Source organism: Necator americanus, chromosome V (assembly GCF_031761385.1).
Source record: "Necator americanus strain Aroian chromosome V, whole genome shotgun sequence".
NCBI lineage: Eukaryota > Metazoa > Nematoda > Chromadorea > Rhabditida > Ancylostomatidae > Necator > Necator americanus.
In genome coordinates this window covers 17,132,758-17,153,718 of record NC_087375.1, presented here as the reverse complement: position 1 = coordinate 17,153,718, position 20,961 = coordinate 17,132,758, and the positions used below count along the sequence as shown (strand labels likewise).

The 20,961-nt window shown below is 45.2% G+C and overlaps 9 protein-coding genes across 11 annotated transcripts; 7 read left to right on the top strand and 2 right to left on the bottom strand.

Annotated features, from left to right (window-relative positions):
* Window positions 1-1,173: 1,173 nt before the first annotated feature.
* On the bottom strand, window positions 1,174-11,006 carry RB195_014166 (uncharacterized protein; the record flags this gene model as incomplete). Of its 2 annotated transcripts, none has more annotated exons than XM_064204313.1 (10): window positions 1,174-1,299; window positions 1,364-1,448; window positions 1,937-2,011; window positions 2,079-2,209; window positions 5,349-5,495; window positions 5,546-5,608; window positions 5,672-5,780; window positions 8,636-8,742; window positions 10,763-10,890; window positions 10,958-11,006. In XM_064204313.1, the coding sequence occupies 10 exons, from the start codon at window positions 11,004-11,006 to the stop codon at window positions 1,174-1,176; spliced, it is 1,020 nt and encodes a 339-aa protein (XP_064060193.1). The 2 variants fall into 2 exon arrangements, with proteins under 2 accessions (XP_064060193.1, XP_064060194.1); XM_064204312.1 differs by having other exon boundaries at window positions 1,394-1,448.
* Window positions 11,007-12,184: 1,178 nt separating this feature from the next.
* On the top strand, window positions 12,185-12,981 carry RB195_014165 (uncharacterized protein; the record flags this gene model as incomplete). Its single annotated transcript, XM_064204311.1, has 2 exons — window positions 12,185-12,396; window positions 12,585-12,981. 2 exons carry the CDS (start codon window positions 12,185-12,187, stop codon window positions 12,979-12,981), a joined length of 609 nt encoding a protein of 202 aa, XP_064060191.1.
* RB195_014164 (uncharacterized protein) lies at window positions 12,637-12,981 on the top strand (the record flags this gene model as incomplete). The annotated part of the gene is made up of 1 exon (XM_064204310.1): window positions 12,637-12,981. The coding sequence occupies one exon, from the start codon at window positions 12,637-12,639 to the stop codon at window positions 12,979-12,981; it is 345 nt and encodes a 114-aa protein (XP_064060192.1).
* Window positions 12,982-13,236: 255 nt separating this feature from the next.
* On the top strand, window positions 13,237-14,106 carry RB195_014163 (uncharacterized protein; the record flags this gene model as incomplete). Its single annotated transcript, XM_064204309.1, has 1 exon — window positions 13,237-14,106. The coding sequence occupies one exon, from the start codon at window positions 13,237-13,239 to the stop codon at window positions 14,104-14,106; it is 870 nt and encodes a 289-aa protein (XP_064060190.1).
* A 478-nt stretch (window positions 14,107-14,584) lies between these two features.
* Window positions 14,585-15,619, bottom strand: RB195_014162 (uncharacterized protein; the record flags this gene model as incomplete). Of its 2 annotated transcripts, none has more annotated exons than XM_064204308.1 (3): window positions 14,585-15,085; window positions 15,261-15,469; window positions 15,541-15,619. In XM_064204308.1, the coding sequence occupies 3 exons, from the start codon at window positions 15,617-15,619 to the stop codon at window positions 14,585-14,587; spliced, it is 789 nt and encodes a 262-aa protein (XP_064060188.1). The 2 variants fall into 2 exon arrangements, with proteins under 2 accessions (XP_064060188.1, XP_064060189.1); XM_064204307.1 differs by having other exon boundaries at window positions 14,585-14,932.
* Window positions 15,620-18,691: 3,072 nt separating this feature from the next.
* On the top strand, window positions 18,692-19,090 carry RB195_014161 (uncharacterized protein; the record flags this gene model as incomplete). Its single annotated transcript, XM_064204306.1, has 1 exon — window positions 18,692-19,090. The coding sequence occupies one exon, from the start codon at window positions 18,692-18,694 to the stop codon at window positions 19,088-19,090; it is 399 nt and encodes a 132-aa protein (XP_064060187.1).
* Window positions 19,091-19,193: 103 nt separating this feature from the next.
* RB195_014160 (uncharacterized protein) lies at window positions 19,194-19,586 on the top strand (the record flags this gene model as incomplete). Its single annotated transcript, XM_064204305.1, has 1 exon — window positions 19,194-19,586. The coding sequence occupies one exon, from the start codon at window positions 19,194-19,196 to the stop codon at window positions 19,584-19,586; it is 393 nt and encodes a 130-aa protein (XP_064060186.1).
* A 182-nt stretch (window positions 19,587-19,768) lies between these two features.
* On the top strand, window positions 19,769-20,059 carry RB195_014159 (uncharacterized protein; the record flags this gene model as incomplete). The annotated part of the gene is made up of 1 exon (XM_064204304.1): window positions 19,769-20,059. One exon carries the CDS (start codon window positions 19,769-19,771, stop codon window positions 20,057-20,059), a length of 291 nt encoding a protein of 96 aa, XP_064060185.1.
* Window positions 20,060-20,170: 111 nt separating this feature from the next.
* RB195_014158 (uncharacterized protein) lies at window positions 20,171-20,929 on the top strand (the record flags this gene model as incomplete). The annotated part of the gene is made up of 1 exon (XM_064204303.1): window positions 20,171-20,929. One exon carries the CDS (start codon window positions 20,171-20,173, stop codon window positions 20,927-20,929), a length of 759 nt encoding a protein of 252 aa, XP_064060184.1.
* Window positions 20,930-20,961: the final 32 nt, after the last annotated feature.

Sequence of the window (20,961 nt, the reverse complement as noted above, 5' to 3'; positions counted from 1 at the left end):
CATTGCAACAAAACCGATCATATATGTCGTCTTATATTGTGGAGTACTAAAAGTGCCTCATTCCTGAGAGCTGATTTGATCCTTGGATCAGGTCGTTGAGTCTAAGATACAAATTTATTTCAACGCAAAATCAATAATGTGACAGACATTCTACTAACGAGTTCAGATTTGAAAAAAATGACAAGTTTGTGAACTTGCTTTCTTCCACGAATAATTTGAATAGCGTAAAGTAAAATGCAGCAGTAACAGACGGATAGTCAAATGGATAATTTTGTTACTGACAGTCTTCCAAAAACGTGCAAAGACAATTACAACATAGCCTATTTTTTCATTCTATAATACCACGTCTCTAAACGAAAGAATTTGAAAAAAAAACATGAAGTTTCAGTATATCAGTACTTAACATTGGTGTATAAAGAACCAGTCTGAATGTCCGTCTGAAGCCGGACTTCAGACTTTTTTGTGGTGTCATCTTCGCTCGCCTTCACTGATCAATTAACCAAAATTAATCAAAAATTAATAATAGTAACATTTTAACGCGAAAGTAAAGTAACGCAGTAACGCGAAAAAGTGAAATTATGTAAGAACAAAAATGTAAGCATGCAACGAAGTCATTACCTGATCTTAACCAGGTTTTTGAGGCTATTATCTCTACTATCAATATATCTCCCTAATTTATACAATGGGCCCTTTTAGCATGTTCCTCTTGTACCCAAATGAGATTGCTCCCATTAAGTGTTGCCCACTTATTATTTTCTGACGTCGTCGTCTCCGTCTGGTTTAGAATCGAGGGGGACCTTCGCTAGCACCACTCATCGCTGCAGTCCAAGTGAAGATAGTGATGGTTCGAATTCGATCCCGACCGTTACCACCAGCGTGCCGCCTCAAGCGCTGCCTTCTTTGGCAGCTGCACTAAGATACATGTCATTTTGAACCGAGTATGTAATGAAACGACTGCATTCGGAACTACCCATGGCGATTCATTTCACTCTTTGATTGCTGACGCACACCTCATACAGCTTTCAACAATCTATATTACGGATCCTTGACTGACCGCCTGAGGTCGTGCAGATCTGGTGTGCATAAAGAAGAACCATAATTCATTTAAATTGTCAATTTACTATGAAAACTCTTTAAAGATTGATATAGTTCTCTTCAATATTGCGACGTTCTTCACGCAGCTAGTTTAGACCTCCTCAGTTTTGTTTTTGACCTTTTCTCAAGCATATTCCCTTCTTTGAGCCGAGCCTTCACCTTTGGGGGGTTGTTCATCGGTTTTAGGACCTCAAACGAGCATTCCTGGAAGACGTTAAATTTAAGGTAAGTTAAGGCAGTTGTAGTGACAAATGTGACACGAGCTGACTAAACATTCGGGCTTCGTAGTACTACGAACCAGGTTTTTACTTACGACCATTACGGCTGCATTGTTGTCAAATTCTCCACAATACCTACAAACTTAAAATTTGGACCTCAAAGGTGAACATCAGGAGATATATCATGAGCGAAAGCGAAATAGCGAAAAAATGACTGCCAAGGGCTAATTGACTGGAGACTACCCGAACAGCATCTGGTCCATTGATTCTCAAGGATTATTCTTTTATTAGTTCTTTTATTAGTAACAGGATTATAACATGCCGACCTCGATCATGTCACGGTTGAAGCCTGTAACATGATCGATGTAAATGGATAAGTGGTTCTGTCCGAAGTGGTACCTTTGCTAGCCCCAATAGTTCCTACCCATCTCTGCAGTCCGACTGGAGCTAACAAAGATCTCACATTGAGCACAACCGTTTACACATTTACTTCAACCTTCAGGTCGTTTTGACCCGAGTGTATTTCCGCATTCTGCTGCGCTCTTTAGATGAACAGAACATTCTCTAAGAATATGTTTAGAGAAAGAAGAGGCAGAATATGCTGCCATTTAAAGCCAACTGACTTAGGAGCAGAGAAAATAGTTACGAGGCGACGGTCAGCGAAGAATTCATAGCCATCCTGGACTACTTGGTGAGCCCTGTGAAGATGAATTTGGGCAAGACAATTTGGTGAGTATATTTTTCTTCAAGACATGGAAATCTTACCTAACAACAAGATCAAGGTCCATATCTCGACAAAATTTCTTCACAACATCAGTTCCAAAAACGTATGAGACTCCGCGACTGTTTCTACCCCAGCCTCGGGTGTGTTGATCAGGATCCGACCACAGAAGGTCCTTAACGAAAGCTCAAAATAATATGGGAGACTAATTCGGGTCATAATTTTGTTCCATCCAGAGAGATATAAACAAGAAGAGTTGAAGTTTGAATGCTACAGACTTCCTTCAGGGATCAGCAGGTGTTCACTACCTTTTATGTCGTTTGTCGCAGTGTGAGAAGCTCCCTCTATAGTCGAGTCAAAATGACCTGAAATCTGATGCAGTTGCGAAATCGTTGTGCCCGAGGTGGCAGAATGGGTTGTGATTGTGATGATTCCTGCTCATCTCTGCGGTCCGGTTGCAATTAGCAAGCCTTCGCCTCTCCTCCATCGCAACCATAAGCTCCATTGCTCCACTTTGCACAACCTAGCGCATTTGCACCGAACTCCAGGTCGTTTTGACCTGACTCTCATCTCTTGGGATTTTTTATCGCTCATACTCGACACGAAGAAGCTTCCTATATCGGACCACCTTTCTTACTGTTCTTGGTGTACATGCAGTAGGCGTGAAACATAACGACGCGACGCATCGTCAATGAAAGGGTTTGCTGGATGACAAGGGTTTTTGTGGGAGACATAAGGCCCCATCGAAACCCAAGGGAGCCTTAGATCTGGGACTTGTTCGTCTGTGATAGCAATGCACTCGCCCAGAAACTCCTCACCAAGGAACAGAAAATTCAATGCTCTTCAGCTTTGTTAGGATTCTCTTATTTTTCCTTGAAGGAGTACCCCACATCTTTCCGAAACACTAACACATGATACACTCACATACACAGTTCAGAAGACTCCGCGTGAAAACAGAAGCAGCGTGAGGACGCGACACCCTTAAAAGCATCACCCCACGAATCTGAGGTGGTGCAGATTTCAGGTGGAGTATTCGTATACGGGATTGGAGACTACGGAGAGGGGGGTGATTCCGTTCGTTTCTTCCTAATTGCCGTAAAAAACGGCCCGGAAGATACGGCTTCATTCGTTTTGGCGCACCATTTTGTACAAGAGGTTCGATTGGAGCGCGCCAGTCTTGTGCGGCGCCGCATCTTCCGGGCCGTTTTTACGGCAATTAGCAAGAAATGGACGGAATCACCCCCCTCTCCGTAGTCTCCCATCCCGTATACGAATACTCCACCTGAAATCTGCACCACCTCAGATTCGTGGGGTGATGCCTTTAACGGAATCGTGTACTGAGCTCTCTCTACAGTATGCGGAAGACCCCCGGACCTCTTTTCATTATTCGTGTTCGTGTAATGGTGCCCGAATACCATAACGTAGTATTACCGAAGTCCTTTCATAATAGTTTTATCTTTTGTTTTATTTCTAAGGCGCCTCTAAGATCCAGTTTATAGGGTTTAATTCTTCTTTTTTTTTGTAGAATTGCGCATGATTTTCATCTCTCATTGTTGTAAAGCAGAGAAAACATAGTTCTGTTTGTTCAGAAGTTTCATCTAATTCCAGAACATCTTCCCAAAGACTTCATTTTGGAGGAATTGGAATTCTGACGCATTTTTTGTATAACTGCACTTAGCCATCTTTTAGAAAGGATTTTAGAGTTTTCTATAATTTTGATCAGAACTAACGCTAATCATGCACAATTACACAAAAAAGTGGGCAGAAATTGAATCCGTACAACCTAAGGTCTTATAAGCATCCTAGTAGTAAGCGAAAAATTTTTCTCATCGAAGTGAAGACTAAAACCGACGCCTAGGTTTAAGAATCAAGACCTTAGTAGCTTGGCACCACTTTAGTAACTTTTGCCCAATCTCCAAGAGGATTGACCACCCTCCTCCCCTTCACGGTACCTTTTGCCTTTTTTGTGTGATAATACATAAACTGGATTACATAGTCTTGCTAAATTCCTTTTCCTTGGATTTTACCGTTTGTTTTGCTAGTGGGTTTCTTCATGGAATTTTTATTTCGTTGGAATTCACTTTCTCTTCTATTTTAGCACCTAACTGTGCTTGACTAGTTTTTTTGTAGCAATCCTGGACGCAGGAAATTATCAAAAACTGGGATAGAGTATCGCCAATTATGCACTGTTACGCGAATAGTGGGGCAAAAATCTAGTTCGTACGTAGTGAAGTCTTTGAGATGTCCTGGCATCAGAATAAACTACTGAGCTGTCGAAAGAAAAATTTTCTTATTAGTACAACTGCGATTAGTACAGCTTGTTTTGCACAATTACAGAAGCAGATAAGACAGGAATCGAATATTTATGAACTAAGATCTTAGAAACCAGTAGCAGCAAAACAAACGCCAAAACTAATCGGAAAGTACTTTGCTGAGAATTTTACTATACGAAAAGGGAAGGAGAAATACGAAGAAAGTAGCTCAGAGATCCTTGCTGCGCTCTGTGAAGATGGGCCACCCTCTGCAAAGGTCTTCGCTGGACCCTTCCAACCCTACCGAACCCGTTTTACGCCGATTGTATTTTACAGTCACGATTCACAAGCTCAGTGGACGTGCAAGCAACCAATCTCGACCTCTTTAGTCAGTTGTGGTCGCTCCTGCCTTTAGAAAGTGCCTTTAAGACTTTCCGTTCGTATAAAGAACCGAAATCGGTAAATAAAAAGTTGAGCTCGATGGTGCGTAGTGGAGCCAGCAGTTGCGATCGAGTTGGAACTCTTGCTAATTCCACTCGAACTCTAAAGCTACCTGTGTTCCCTTTTGAGCTGTTTATGCAACTGAGCCAGATCTAATCTAGTGTACTAGTCAAGCTACAGGTCACTCTGACCCGATTATATAAGAATGCTCAACTCTTATAAGGATAAGTTGTGTCTGGCGTTAGTCAATACACTTGGGATGCGCCACCACGTCCAGTTAAATTCTGAGTCGTTTGAGGTTAACGAACGTATCTCTTGCCTATACAATAATGATTTCGGGGCTAGCCGATGCATCAGGTCAGTGTTTTATCTTTCCAGACAAATCTGGTACCATTTTATCGACAATGGAGGGATGAAAGGCTTGGTTGGTGCTAGGGCAGTTTTGAACAGTTGATCGATGATACAATCGCGGATCCTGTTACCGACTGTGTTACTCCTTCGCTTTTTACTCAATTCTATTAGTACCTGCGCAGCCTTCAGTTCTCCTGTCAAAATTAGATAAACTGAATGGCTGTGTAGTGTGAAGCTATGATTTTAGTCTAACAAGATAAAAATAAGAACCATTGCCAGAGGAACGTCTTCAGGATCAAGAGGGCGGGAAAGCTCATCCATTTGCGACCAAGATGTGAGTTTCGGAGAAAGGCCACCGTGCATTCCCAAGATGCGACCTGCTACTAGTGAGCATAACGGCAGTGCATCAAAGAAGTCCTAAACAACACAATAAGCGTGGACAAATGTTTGTGCTAAAGGTGGAGTACCTGAAAAATATTATAGAGCTTTACAGAGTAGCGACGCTTGCATTCATCGTAAAATCCGTACACCTGAAGTATTTACTAACGTTCACTAACGAGACACGTCAATCACTAGTAACCTTCTTGACTAACCTTGTTAATGATTTTGCATTCATGATTTCCACGAAGAATAAAGAAACATTCAGGATAAAGGATCTTGTAGCTCATCAGTATACAGATGACTTCTAATTGCTGACGCCCTCTATAATTTTCCTAGCTACTTCCACTGAGGATTAGTTGGTTTAACTTTGTACTGTTTGATTGGCATTAATTGACTAATATGAAGTGATTGTTGTGCCGCACATACGAATCTGATTATTATCTGCTCGCGGCAGGTCTATTTGCAGTAATCGCAATCCAGAATTTGAGAATCTGGTTTGGAAATTGTATAAGATGCACAGCTATATTTGCGGTCATGTCGCAGTTATTGACACATGACTTACCTATATTGCAAAGGATGCTGCATAATCACAGTGCATAATCACTAGGCCGAGAAGAGGACGTTAATCGAATTTAGACGATCAGGCAACTTCTGCCACCCGTGGGTGAAGATGAAAGCATACCAACGCGAAGTTGACCGAAACCTTCGATGTCGACTATTCCACAATCGTCCATCGTCTCTAAGCCTTGGTGAGGTATGGAAATTGGCTTTATGGGTATCTCACAAACTCTCTGACAACAGCAAAGGGTTCTCACAAACTCTGTGACAATGTCTGTCCGCATGTTGAGCGGCGTGTCATCGAATCCATCGCAAGTAAGGCCCGAGTGCTGCTTCCTCATCCACCATATTCTCCCACAGAGTGGGCAGCAGATTGTCACGCAAATCATTCCTCAAAATGGATGTCTCTTGCCTCTACGAGACGTTGATCGTGGAATCACTTGTATGTCAAGCAGATGGAAAGCAGTAATTGAAGTTGATGGTGACTACGCTCCAGAGTAACCAGATAAACAGGTTTTTGTTAGATTAGTATGTTTTTTCATAATGTATTACCTAAAAGTGGAGGGTGATTATCGGCCATATCTAATAAATGGCGCAAAAGAATGAAGGCCGAAACGGAAGATTCAGAAAAGAATGAGAGAACAAAATTTTGAGAAAGCCTATGTTTTAAGAGCAACATAAAGACACGTTCGCAAATTTTCAACTCATCCTCAATGTGACCAACCTGGGGAACGGCCTCCAATTTAAACACATTGTTAAACCAGCAAGCGCCTTTACGCTTTTGAAGTCGAGAACCTACGAATTGGTCGGTAAGTAACGCGCTAACCGCACCGTAAGGGGTTAGCGATTAAACACCGGCCAATTCGTAGGTCTTCATCCGAAAAATGAGGTATTGAAGGTCTGGTGGAGTGATGAAATTAGCGCATAGCGCAGAAGTGATGAAATTCCTTCTTCCACCGGCGGTTCGGGAGATGACAAAGAGCGTCTATTTAATGTGGATTGACGAAAGGAAGCGTTGTTCAAGAAGATATACGATTAGTATAATCTCAAACAAGAGGTTAGTGATATACGTGTCTTATCCAATATTGCGAAAAAAAAAAACAAGAGACAAGCTGGTTGCTCTTCGTCATACCCGATGTACACGTAGTCGGATGTCATCTCATCAAGCCCATAAAGTTCGTTCGCTTAATTGATTCATGAATCGACAAATCAACGTAATGCAGCAGTACTAACATCAGGCTGACGCATATCATCATTCTAACATCCTCGTTTGGATTCATAATTGAAGAAAGGCAGGAGGCAATGACAGGATTTTTCTGTTCAGTTTCGTCGCCGACGACATCGTGCAAGAAGCAGTCAACCGCTGCCCTGCCGATACCAACGAAACGTACCTTATCGATCTCGAGTATGATGCAGTCATATTTGTAAAAAGTAGCACGAAATTTCAACATGCGGGCAGCTTTGTATCGAAACTAGCAGCAGTCTACCCCTCTATCTTGACAAGAATAACGATGGCGTGTGTGCCCCCAAGACCTCAAACAGGAATCAGGAAGACGGGCAACCAATCGAACTCGTGACTGAGTTTTCGGTTATGTGCTCAAGAACAGCGGCGGCTAGGAGAGTGATATGTAAATGATGCACTAAGGCCTGTCCCTCATTCAATTTTTTTGAAAAATGTTTGTGGTGGACTGCCTTCGCCCACGGTAACGCTGCGATTTTATCCGCTACTCGTTTTCTCATAATGTACGGATCTTAGATAGTAAAGTCTATGGTGATGGAGAAGATCAGCTGCATGGAAACGCAACCATTTAGACGGCTGCTTGGCTTCTCTTGATGAGTATATTCCTTAACGAAGAATATATCGATATGATATATAGGCGGATGGTAAGTCGCACACTTTACTTTCTTGCTGCGTCTTTGAAAATAGCTACAAAAAATTGTCTTCGTTCCTTTAAAGGCATCACTCCACGAATCTGAGGTGGTACGGATTTCAGGGGGTGTATTCGTATACGGGATGGGAGACTATGGAGAGGGTGGTGATTCCATCCATTTCTTCTTAATTGCCGTAAAAAACGGCTCGGAAGATACGGTCTCAGGTGTTTTGGCGCACTATTTTCTACAGGGAGTTCGACTGGAGCGCGCCAGGCTTGTGCGGCGCCGCATCTTCCGGGCCGTTTTTTACGGCAATTAGGAAGAAATGGACGGAATCACCCCCCTCCCCATAGTCTCCCATCCCGTATACGAATACTCCACCTGAAATCTGCACCACCTCAGATTCGTGGGATGATGCCTTTAATTAGGTTAGAAGGAGACCAGTAGACCTTGTTTAGCACGTCCTGAGTCCGAGTTGAAAAAACATAACCTATCAAAATCGGAAGTTTTGGGCTGAGATGTGGAAGAGGATACTCTATCGATCATCGATAGGCAGTACAGACGAGAGAACAAGATTCACAGCATATGGAAAAGCGCAAACGGTTATTTCTGTGCAAACTCTTGCTGGCGATAGAGAAGTTTGTCAGAGCCATGTTGAGGGACGACGCAACTCAGAGAAGATGTCGCGATATCAGCGCGCCAATTAGGCCAGTAAGCATTATCAATTAGCACACTGTAGATGTTACCTGTCAATATAGTCACCAAGAAATAAATACGAGCTGTCCGGTGGATAACCGCATCTGTTGAATATCCTCAGAAGATCAGGGAACTGTCCATGTATATCACCGCAAACCTTCAACTTTCTCGAAATTCAATAATAAATTTCATTTGAATAGTAAACGTGAACAGTCTGTTTCTCTTGTTACCCAAGAATCTGTTTTCCTCAATGCTTTCGCTATCCTTATCATAACTTTTATTCCTACTCTGGAGGTAGTAGTGTTCGAAAAGGTTACATACCGCGGTACTCTTGCCGGTTAGCATCGGATCCAAAGTTGGGGTATAGCCATGTCAAAACTTATGTTAAGGATAGGTGCTAGGTACTGCCAGCTCCCGAATGAGGTTTGGATGAAGAAATTAATCGATAAAAGTGAATACAACGGAATTACTGAATTTGTGGAGACTTCAACATGTTAGTATCCATGTAGTAATGGGTAGTCTAATATTTCTCCGAATTTTAGCTTGATCTCCCTGTGATATCGCTTTCCTTTCATTTTTTTCTTTCAACCTATTATCGAGTGTTATGACGTAACACATGTAAACTTAAGACACATGTAAACTTTACCTTCATGAAAATTGCTACTTGCGGTGCCATCAAAGGAGGATTATGTTAGAAATACATCTGTGCAATGTCAGGCACTGTAATCTGCGAGCACTAAGCGTGAAGTGATTGCTTCATGTATGGATTTGCACATACTACGCAGAAATGGTTTTGGTTCTTATCTCTTTCTTACTTCTGGGAATGACCCTGATGAGTTCTTTGGTCTTTCTTCCTTGTTCCCTTATTTACGTGACTGTTAGTTTTCCCATTTACGTTCTTAGTCTACAGATTTGTACATACCCTTATTAGTCATTTTTACTCGAAACGTGTCTGCTCTTTCATCCATGTGTATCCACGCTTAAAACTTCACGTTTTTTCTTTTACTTTTTTCCAAGTTTAATGTTCACAGCATCGGCCCCCAGCATTGTTCTGTTAATAATGCGCTGTTGTTAATAATGCATTGTTCCGTTAATAATACGCGTGAGCCAGTGAGGGTGTCCATATGAACGATTTCTGTTCCCAGAATTCGAGATCATATTCACATTCCTAATAGGGTCATAGGGAAAAACCGATATGTGCTTGTACATCTGTAAGAACGAGTGAAGCCGGGTAGAAACAAACGTGTAAGTATGCAGCGAAGTCGTTATCTGGGGTTTTTCCTAACCAAGTTGGTCGAACTATCGTCTGCAATCACATTAATTATTTTGTGAGAGTGCAAGTCTACGATGTGTGTGTGCTGTTGCACGCACGAAATAGTCTTATACACTGTATCATATTATGTATCATGTTTCACGCCAAATGCTCGCGGGTTACGGCCCTTGATGTTGTTTGATTGATGTATAGTTGGATCAAAACGACATGAAGCACGCTGTAGTTACGTAAGCGGCTGCATTCGGAGCCGCGCTATGGAGCGTAGGATCGTAGCTGGAGCGGATAGGATCGCGAGAGAACTCTTGCTAGCATCACTCGCCGCTGCAGTGGTCTCACGTCGATCCAAACCGCCGTCTCTACCGCGCCGCTCCTAACACAAGTTTCATGTCAACGAGTTTCGAGTCATTTATACCCTACACCTTACCTTTCATATCTATGCGGTTCTACAATCATGAGTGTTAGCCAGGGGGTTAGGTTATCTGTTAGGTGATCCTTTCCGCTTTGCAGGACGGAATAACAGATAAGAAGGAAAAACGCACCTCTTGCATATCGACTGATTGTATATCGCGACTGATTGGAGGTAGTTTCGTGGAAGCCCAAGTGTTACAGTTACCCCCGAGATGTGAATGTAAAGTGTATTAGATTTCTGTGGAATGGTTAAACTCTAGCTGAGGCGCAGTAACCAAAACAGAAGTTTATCCTCACCCGAGCTTCATACTTTAGACCTTTTTAAGGAAAGAAAAGAACGGTGGAGATGACTTCTCGGTCTAGTTCTGTAGAGTTCTGCTAGGGACCGAAACAGAATTTATGTCACAGTTATTTCGATCAGTAGAAACACAATTAGTCTCATTTGAGCATCACAGTTTTTCACTCATGGTCTCTGAACTGAACCAACAAAATTTACATTCACTGGCGCTTCGATTTCCAACATCGTATCCTGTCCAAGTACAATCTGCGTGCAAATTTCAACTGCATCTCTTATGTGTTGCTCCGTCGTTGTGTAGGTGAGGGACGGATTTGAGGCGTCGTTAACTGCAAGGCACAAATTGATTTCTTCTTTCAATCAAAATCTAAAGGTCACGTGGATATTTGCAGCTACCCGATAACAGGTTGTCTACAAGTCTTGCAATTTCTTCTTTAGTCGCCATACCAAAGTAATATTAACGGCCTCTGACGATACTTATAAAAATAACAATGAAGAACACCCGAGCAGAAAGAGGAGAAATGAACATCAATATAACGATAAAGGTACTCGATAACACTGCTAGTTGGTGTAACACTGCTATCAATGAAACTGTTGATCGTACTGGATGCAGCAAGAGAATTATAGAATTCACACCCGTGCAAAACTGGATGGCATCGAATATACAGAGTGTGTAGGTACAGAGCACATCCACTCACGAGTGAAGTCCATAATATAGAATGAAGATAAGTGTGAAGAACAGAAACAATAACTACTAGATTACATGTTCCAAAATGTTTTTGTTGTTTTGGAGATATCAGGTCAGAACGTTACAAGTATACATCTAACTTCTCCTTCGGAGCATCCAAATGTCTGCATGACCATATACACACCACAGGAAAGGACAGGAAGTATAGAAAACGATGTGAAACGGAACGTAAAAGAGAAGAACGAATGAATTTACGACACTGTATATATTCGCGCCACGGATCTCCCCCACAAGAGCGATCACAGCCGGTTAGTCGCGAGGCTACGTGGTGCGTCCCTGGGTGGCCGATAGGGGGCTAATCGCAGACCAAAAGCGACCTTGTGCTTGCGCAGAGACGCGAGTGGATTCAGATGATGGACTCCATGACTGCTTCTGCTTAGCCAGGGCCACTCATGACATTCTTGTATTCCGCACGTCGGTCAAGCCAAAAGCCTACAATCAAGTGACTAGGAGGTGCAAGGGAGACGGTTTGGAGTCGCCTCTAACAAATAAGCTAAGCCAAATAAGCTGTCCACCCCGGAGAACGGAAGTTTCCCAAAAACTCATGGGACTGGAGGCTTGCAACCTGCCCATGGGTTTCAATTTTTTTTTGCATGTCACAGCAATAGAAAAGAGTCTCCTGATTCCGGAGGAAAGCCTACTACGGTGGCGCCAGGAAGGACGGGGTTGCAGGAGTCATATACGCTACCGAAACCGGAAAAGAACTAGGATGACAATCTGCACTTATAACGAACGTACGCTTGCATCGGAAGCGGCCATCGAAGATCTGATGATGCAAGCCAAGAACGCTGTATGTGAAACTGAAGGAAGAACTGTTCTTAGGAACATGCGACAGTAGAGGTGTTTGTGGAGTTGGCGTCCTCCTCAACACGAGTATGGAAAAGAACATCGACTCTTTCGAACAACTTACGACCCGAATCGGACGTCTGCGGATGAGAAGATGTGGTCCAACACCAGCTTTGACTATCTTCGTCGCTTACGCTCCAACATCAAACTACGGAGAGGAAGAAGTCTATATGGACCTAGAGAAGTTCTACAGAGCAATTCCAGAAGCCCTCCTCTCTACGCAGGACGTAGGAGTTCCCCGGTGGAGGGTACCGTAATGAAATAGACCGCATCATCGTCAATAAAAGGTTCTGCCTGTCGCTGTTGTGCCAAAGTTCTATACGGGATCGGACCATCGCCTTCTCCGAGGAGGATTCTCCTTCACAAGGAGGGGAGAGAAAGCCGTCAAGTTCAGAGAGAGAAATCTCAGAACTATCATTAATCATTCAGTACTCTAGCCGGTTTTGGAAAGATTCCGCATTGGACAACATCGACGAGGAATATGACCGGCTCGTTGAACACCTTCACGAAGAGGGCTCAGAGTTTTAAAACCACCAAGAGACGCCTGTCTCTTGAAACTCTTGAGCTGATACGCAACCGTGGCAGCAGGGAACCAAGAACTCACATCCGAGCTCGCAAGGCTTTGCAGAGAGGCGATAAAGAAAGACCTCGAAGAGAGAAGAGCAGATGTGCTGGCTGCAGCTGCAGAACCGGGGAAAAGCATCCGCTATGCCCGTCGAGACTTCGCCAGTCGCAAGACGAGGATGACTGCTCTCCGGAACCCAAAGGGAACAGCCATTGCATCGAGAAGGGGGATGGAGAAAATCATCTACGACTTCTACTCTGATCTCTTCGACAGCCATGTCCACTTGCCTCCTCACCATCCTAGGGGAGACGGACATGTCATTCCAGAGGCTCTCCCGTCCAGATTACGCATGCTATCATCTCGGTAAGAAATCGTACGGCACCCGGTCCCGACGAATAGTAGTAGGTCTTGGATGAAGTACAGCCATGCGAGCAAGCAGGGTTTCGAAAAGGGCTCAGCACGATTTACCACATTCACACTGTCACGAAACTCATCGAGGTATCACGAGAGCACAAAATGCCGCTTTGTCTCACCTTCATTGACTTGAAGAAGGCCTTCGACTCAGTTGAGACGGAAGCGGTCGTGGAAGCCTCGGACAACCAATGCGTCCCTACTCAGTACATAACGGTACTTCGAGAGTTGTACAGTAACTTCACGATCGGAATTTCGTCATTCTGCAAGAATATCACCACTGGGGTGAAAAGGGAGGTCCGACAGGGTGATACAATCTCACCCAAAATATTCACAGCCACCCTCGAGAACGCAATGCGAAAGTTGGAATGGGACGACATGGGAGTGAAGGTTGATGATCGGCAGATACACCATTTGCGCTTCGCTGATGACATCGTACTGATGACACCTAGCATAAGCCAAGCGGAACGAATGCTGACCGAATTCGACGAAAAATGTAGATGCATCGGTCTTCAGCTGAATCTGCAAAAGACGATGTTCATGCGTCTCGGATGCCCCATTCACGCTCAACGGAACGAATATATCCGAATGCACCAGCTACATTTATCTGGGTCGAGAATTGAACATGAACGACCTGACCCCCGAGCTGGACAGGAGGACAGGAGCGGCTTGGGGCGGTATAAGAGCATCGAGGATGTAGTGAAGGAGACCAGGAACACCCGGCTTTGTGCTCACTTCTTCAAAACCACCGTACTTCTTGCACTGACCTATGTTTCGGAAACCTGGGCATTTCGCAAACAGGAAGAAAACGCGGTGAGCGTCATTGAACGCGCAATTGAGAGAGTGATGCTAGGAGTATCCCGTTTCACGCAAGTGAGGGACGGGATTCGATGTCCTCTCCTACGTCAGCGATCGAAAATTAAAGACGCCGCCGCGTTTACCGAGGAAAGTGAAATAAGGTTATTAAGATATTAAGCGATATTAAGCGCACTGCAGGAAGACCGCCGACCCGATGTTCAGATTTCTTCACGAAGTCCTTCAAAGAAAATTCTGATGCTCTTCGTGTCCCACGCGAAAGGAGTAGCCACTGGGCGACCCTGACACGCGATCGGGACAAATGGAGGAATTACGGGCGCCCGCTCGACCAGTTCGAAGATCAACGGGAGTCAAGGTGATCAAGGTGATCAAGGTGTATTTACTCGCAAGCATGATGACATGATGTGTGTTTGAAGGGAAAAAAAACTGCCGAGCTTATGTACAAACGTACATCACCTTGTTCACCTTGGCTCATCACTCTTTCGATTGAGGGTTCAGTGACGCTCACAGCATATTCTTCCTGCTTGCAAAGTGTCCGGATTTTTGAAGCATAGGTTAGTGCAGAAAGCACTGTGGCCTTGGAGAAATGAGCAGTAAGCCGGGTGTTCCTGGTCTTCTTCACTCATCCTCGATACTTTTACGCTCCACATGCCGCCCAATTCCTCCTGCCCAGCTCGGGGGTCGGGTCGTTCTCCATGTTTATTTCCCAACACGGGTAAACGTTGCTGGTGCATTCGGATATACGCGTCCCGTTGAGCGTGAATGGGGCATTCGAGACCCATTCGCTGCAAATAAACATCGTCTTTCGCAAATCCAGCTGAAGACCGATATATCCACATGTTTCATCGAATTCGATCAGCATCCGTTCTGCTTGGTTGATGCTAAATGTTATCAGTACGATGTCATCAGGAAAGCGTAAATGGTGTAGGCACCGACCGTCAACCTTCATCCCCACGTCGTCGCATTCCAGCTTTCGCATTGCGTTCTCAACGGTAGCCGTGAATATTTTAGGTGAGATTAGACAGGCGTCAAGAGAGGGACCCGACAGGTGTACCACCCTGTCGGGCCCCTCTCTTGACGTCAGTGATGATATCCATGTAGAATGGCGAAACTCTGGTCGTGGAGTTACGGTACAATTCTCGAAGTAGCTTTATATACTGAGTAGGGACACCCTGCTTGCACAAATCCTCCATGACCGCTTCTGTCTCTCCAGTTATGATGCTTTTCTTCTCCGCAGACGTTGGTCTGATCCGCTACTATGGCAAAGAATTTTTCGGAGAAAAACAGCTCGTAAAATTGGAGCGGCGTCTCACAGCTGTCTCCAACAGGTTCGCTAAAGTTCCATCTGCCTGTTTTTGAGCATCGTCCTCCCAAGGGCTCTCTGCTTTTTCGTCATCTGAGATGTCAGAATCGGATTCGTCCGTGTAAGGAACAACAACAGGAGATGTGTCGTCGCCATTCACACCATCAGCAGCTTCAGCCTCGCTGCCGAGCAGCAAATCGTCAAGGCTTTCGTTGTTTTCTAGACATCGGCATGTGGAACTTATGGTGACAAGACTACTCAAAAAGACAATGATACTCCTACTTTCGTACCTCTTGTCTCGAGTGATTGAGATTTTTCTAGGAAATTCGAATAGTTATTAGAGGGTTTAAGGACTGTTTCTTCGTCCATTGCATTTTCAGATATTTTTAAAATCATAATCATCCATTTACTTGGAAAATTAACAATTTTCGACAAGGAAAAAATGTGTCGTCTCACACGCGAGCCATGAAAAAAGCTCGTCGTCACTGTGTTAATACGAAAACAAAGTGGTCGCCCTGGCTCGCCTATGTGTTGGTTCCACATGTTTTGCACGAAATTGGATAGACTACACCAGAGACAATGCAGTCGTTTTCATTGCCAAATGGGCATATTACACAGTCGAGAAGATTATCATGATATATAATAACGGGCTTATTCTGTCACGTGTGTGTGTGTCAGTCACGAAATTCAAAAAGGGGGTGCGACGGGTCCACCGGAGTCGAGTTGGTGCCTCGACGCTAGAAAGCTATAAAATGGGGTGTGACGGGTCCACTGGCGCCAGACATCTATAGAGGGGGATGCGACGGGTCCACCGGCGCCAGATACCAATAGAAGGGGGTGCGATGGGTCCACCGGTGCCAGATACCTATACAAGGGGTTGCGACGGGTCCACCGGCACCAGGCACCTATAGAAGGGGGTGCGACGGGTCCACCGGCGTCAGATACCTATAGAAGGGGGTGCGACGGGTCCACCGGCGTCAGATTGCTGCGCCGGCGCTAGATGTCCAGAAAAAGGAGTGCGACGGGTCCACTGGCGTCAGATACCTATAGAAGGGGGTGCGACGGGTCCACCGGCACCAGGCACCTATAGAAGCAGGTGCGACGGGTCCACCGGCACCAGGCACCTATAGAAGCAGGTGCGACGGGTCCACCGGCGCCAGATACCTGTAGAAGGAGTGCGACGGGTCCACCGGCGCCAGATACCCGTAGAAGGAGTGCGACGTGTCCGCCGGCGCCAGATAGCCATAATACGGGGTGCGACCGGTCCACCGGCCCCAGATGGCCATAATATGGGGTGCGAAGGGTTCTCTGCCGTCGGATTGGGGCGCCGACACCAGATCCCTATAGAAGGGGGTGCGACAGGTCCATCTGGCGTCGAAATAGTGCGCAATAACTTCGTGTGCATGACGCAAAAGATAGATGGTTGCAGCCATTTCATAGCCGTGGCCACTGGTCGCTTTGCTTTACACCCTATATGACTCCTCCGCGTGTCCATCTCCTTCTTCGTTCGCCTCAAGTTGGTAGCATGCCGCTCTCAGAAAGTCGAAACCCGCATGCAAACGGGTGCTTAAATAGTGGCAAGATGTTTATGTGATCTGACGTGGAACGTTATCTTTATCAGTAGGATGATGTCTTTCACGTCATTTTATGCCGAAACGTCATTCTTTGATAACTGTTTATAGAACACAGGAGGAAAACCCATATTTCGCGTGATACTTTTAAATTTTGTCTATAATATATTGATAAGGAGTATTTGAAGCTGAAGTTCGAATGTTCTCAAAATGTAGAACTGACGCGTTTAGGAAGATGTCTATGAAATGTTTCGCCCTTAGTTATAATATAAAAAAGGAAGATAGATTGTCGGAGATGCACAAGTCCAATTTCGTAGAAAACGGCACTAATATTAATTTTCGTTAATCAGTGAAGGCGAGCGAAGCAAACTCCACAGAAAGTCTGAAGTCCGGCTTTAGACGTTCAGACTGGTTATTACATATAGGCATATTACACAGTCGGGTAGTCAGTCGGTAAGACAGAACGGATCTTACGTTCTATTTCAAACTAATTGCTTCTTTAGATTTGTGGGAGGTATTTCCACGATTCTCACTTGGTTCTCGTGACCGCTCTTTACCGGACTAGCCTGTATCGCTCTACTCAAGTCGTCAGTTGTGAAGTGCATTAATTTGTGTTCGTATTAAAGAACATCTAAATGGGATGAAAGAACATCTAAATGAAATGGGTTGAATGCAGCGACCCCTCTCGGAGCTCGTCGCAGACAATGTCATGAAAATGTTTCTTTCTACATTGCTACCACGATTATGCCGCACGAATCCGAAATTGTGGCTCACAGAACTCCAGAGACCTTTTGTACCTTTTATATTCATCCAAAATTTTGGATAAACACAAAAGTTCCAAAAATGAGTAGAAGGAAATAGTGCAGTGTCGTGACCAACGAGTTGGCTCTGTAGCAAGTCCTTTGCGGGTTTTGACCTATGTGGTTACATGCTTAATTAGTTAATTAATTAATTAGTTACCCTAATTAGCATTATTGGGACAACTCCACCACGCGGATGTCCGCTAACATCACGGGAACGCGGCTACTGAGGCAGGCACAACGATTTGTGCTCTTTCGGTTCTGAGTGTAGTATTTTAAACGACTTGTTGTGGATGAGGCATTTGAGAAGATATATTGCGAAAGCTCTGACTTCTCAAGCTCTGACGAAGGCGATGACGCCGAAGCGTTAGCCATAGTAAAAGCTGTTAACAATCTTCGCTCTTGCTTCACATTGTCAATCGAACAGTTGTAGTTATTATGCCGAAATTCAAGGAAGATCAACTTTTACGCGACTAATTATCCGTTTTTCGAGTCATAATGATTAGAGTTCGATAGAGAGGATTCCTCCACAACGGTTAACCGCCTCATACTGGTTTGGAGGTGACTCTGGGCGTCGAACTGCGATACACAGCGGAGGTTCGTCTTCCGGCAGAGTCTCCCAAGCCGAGAAGGAGTTCGACACATCCGACATTCCGACTTCTCGGAACCGGGAGCCTAGCTAAGAGTAAACCACTACTAAGATTCACAATCGTCTTGGCAAAATGTCGCAAGGTGGCTCCCTGATCCATATAGGTTGGGCGAGGGCCTGTGGTGAAAGCTAAGCTCGCCGTGGCAGGGCTCCTTAGTTTGGGGAGAAGTATTTTTGTCACTCCAGCATATTCACTGCCTTAGTACCCTGCACACTGGGCCCAGCCGTCTCAGATGTCGGACGGTATGGCGACAGGTGAAAGGCAATCAAATCGCAGGTCGCTCAGAACGTCTTTGATACTGGACAAAGCGGACACGACTCGCCATGGGGACTATCTCAGGCAGTGTACAAGGCAAGAACAGTGTTCACAGACGCTGACCTGTATGCCCTTCTCGGAGCTGCAGAGCGTATTAATTTTCACATGATTGCTTTGCAGGAGACCAAGTGCAGAAGGAGCGACGTACGACAGATGAATGACGGTACACTCATCATACGTGGAGAGAAGGTTCCGTCGCGAAATGTAGACGGTGTTGGTTTTGTTGTGCACCCAACTGGAGTCCATCTTGTCGATTCTCACGAGATCCTGTCACCTCGTTTTGCCATTCGTCGCCTCTGCCCTCTGTTCCAAAAACCATCAATATCATCAACTGCTACTCACCAACATCAGCAACTGATGAATCTGAATTGGACGCGTTTTATGAGGAGCTGGAGGAAGAAGTCCTTCCACAAAATCATTGTAGGAGACTCCAACGCAAAACTAGGGAACACCACAGAAGAGGAATACAAGATCGGAAGATTTGGATTAGGGGACCGGAACTAAAATGGCAATCATCTCGCCGGGCTGTTGTCCACCGCTTGTCTCTTTCATGGGAACTCTCTTTTCATGAAGAAAGATCATCTTCGGTGGACATCGAAATCGTCCAATGGCGCCACACGCGGAGATCGACCACATACTCATCAATCGGAGGTGGTGTCTACTTGACGTCTCAGTAGTACAACCCTTTTGTAGTGGCTCCGATCATCGTCTCCTTCGTGCGAAAATACGACTTGGTCACACGACGGAAAAGAACATCTGCTATCGGCAACGAAGGAGAAAAGAACTCGTCTACGATGATTACGTACTCAAGGATTCATTGTCCCAAGATGACTGCGACATCTGGAAGGACTACGAGATACTGCTCAGAGGATTACGAGCCTGTGCAGAGCGTGCCTCGAAGCCGCGCACGACAAACTTGGATCGAATTTCGAAGACCACCAAGGAGTTGTTGGAAAGAAGAAGGACTTTGAGGCTTGATCCTAATGCATCGCACATTTAGCGGTTGGTAGCAAACACTACCTGCAGAAAAGCGTTGCACGAGGATCTTTCGTAACACAGGCAAAAGAAGAAGTATTCAGCCAGATCATCTTCACGCGCATATCTAGGACGCTGGATGAAGCCAAGCCTCAAGAACAAGCTCGATTCCGTCGAGGGTTCAGCTGCTTGGACCTTATCCAAACCATGTCGAGGGTCAAAGAGGTTTGCCGGGAAAACCGCCTGCCCGTTGTTCTAACCTTCGTCGACTATGAGAAAGCCTTCGACAGCGCAGAAGCGAATGCAATACTGTCAGTGCTGGTTGATAAATGTGTGGACGCGTCGTATGTGAGGACATTAGCTAATTGCTACTATCGATGCACTACTGGGATACAGCTTTTCCACCGCCCTCTCACCATACCAATTGGAAAGGAGGTACGACAAGGCGATACTATATCGCCGAAGCTGTTCACGGCTGCATTGCAATGGATAACGTGATCACTTTTCTGGAAAAAAAGGGGCATACGTGTTGATGGAAGGTTTCTCTCGGACCTTCGTTTCGCGGATGACATCGTTCTCTTTTTGAGCAGTACCAATGGAGCAGAAACGATGATCAATGAATTGAACGAGGCAGAGAAGAGAATAGGACTGCGAATACATAGAAAGAAGACTAAGTTCATGAAGAACGCCTACTGCGAGGACGGAGGAGTACAACTTGAAGGTTCCCAGCTCGCGAAAACTTCGTCATACGTCTACCTGAGACGTTCTATGAACATGGAAAACGACTTGAAAGGAGAACTGAATAGAAGAATGAGAGCAGCATGGGCAGCATTCGCATCCGCCAGGGAAGCTACGAACCAATTGACTGACCAAGACCTTCGTGCCTATCTGTTCGACTCGACAGTTCTTCCAGCGCTCTGTTACGCAGCGGAGACTTGGGTAGACACCGCTGCCGCATCTAGGAAGCTGCATACTACCCACAGAGCCCTTGAGAGATGTCTTCTGAAGTTTAACCGGCACACACTACATCTAGCCGGTCTTCGCAGCTCCGACTCAAGGGGAATGTCCCGTCTTAACGACTCAGCTGAATATATATCGAAAGCAAAGTATAGATGGGCCGGTCACATTATGAGAAGAATCGACTATAGGTGGACTAAAAGAACGCTAGAGTGGATCCCAAGAGATGCTAAACACCCTCGAGAGAGACTCCCAACGAGAGGGGATGACGTGTTTGCTACACGGATGGACCAGCTGAGAGCTCATCTGGATAGTCTCAAGCTGAATGAGCTGAACCTTGAGAACATCTTGGATGACAATGGCGAGGGAACGAAACGAGTGGAAGAGATGCTGGGGCCCGCACTCCAGTGACAACGGGCCACCTAAGTAGGTAAGTAAACAGG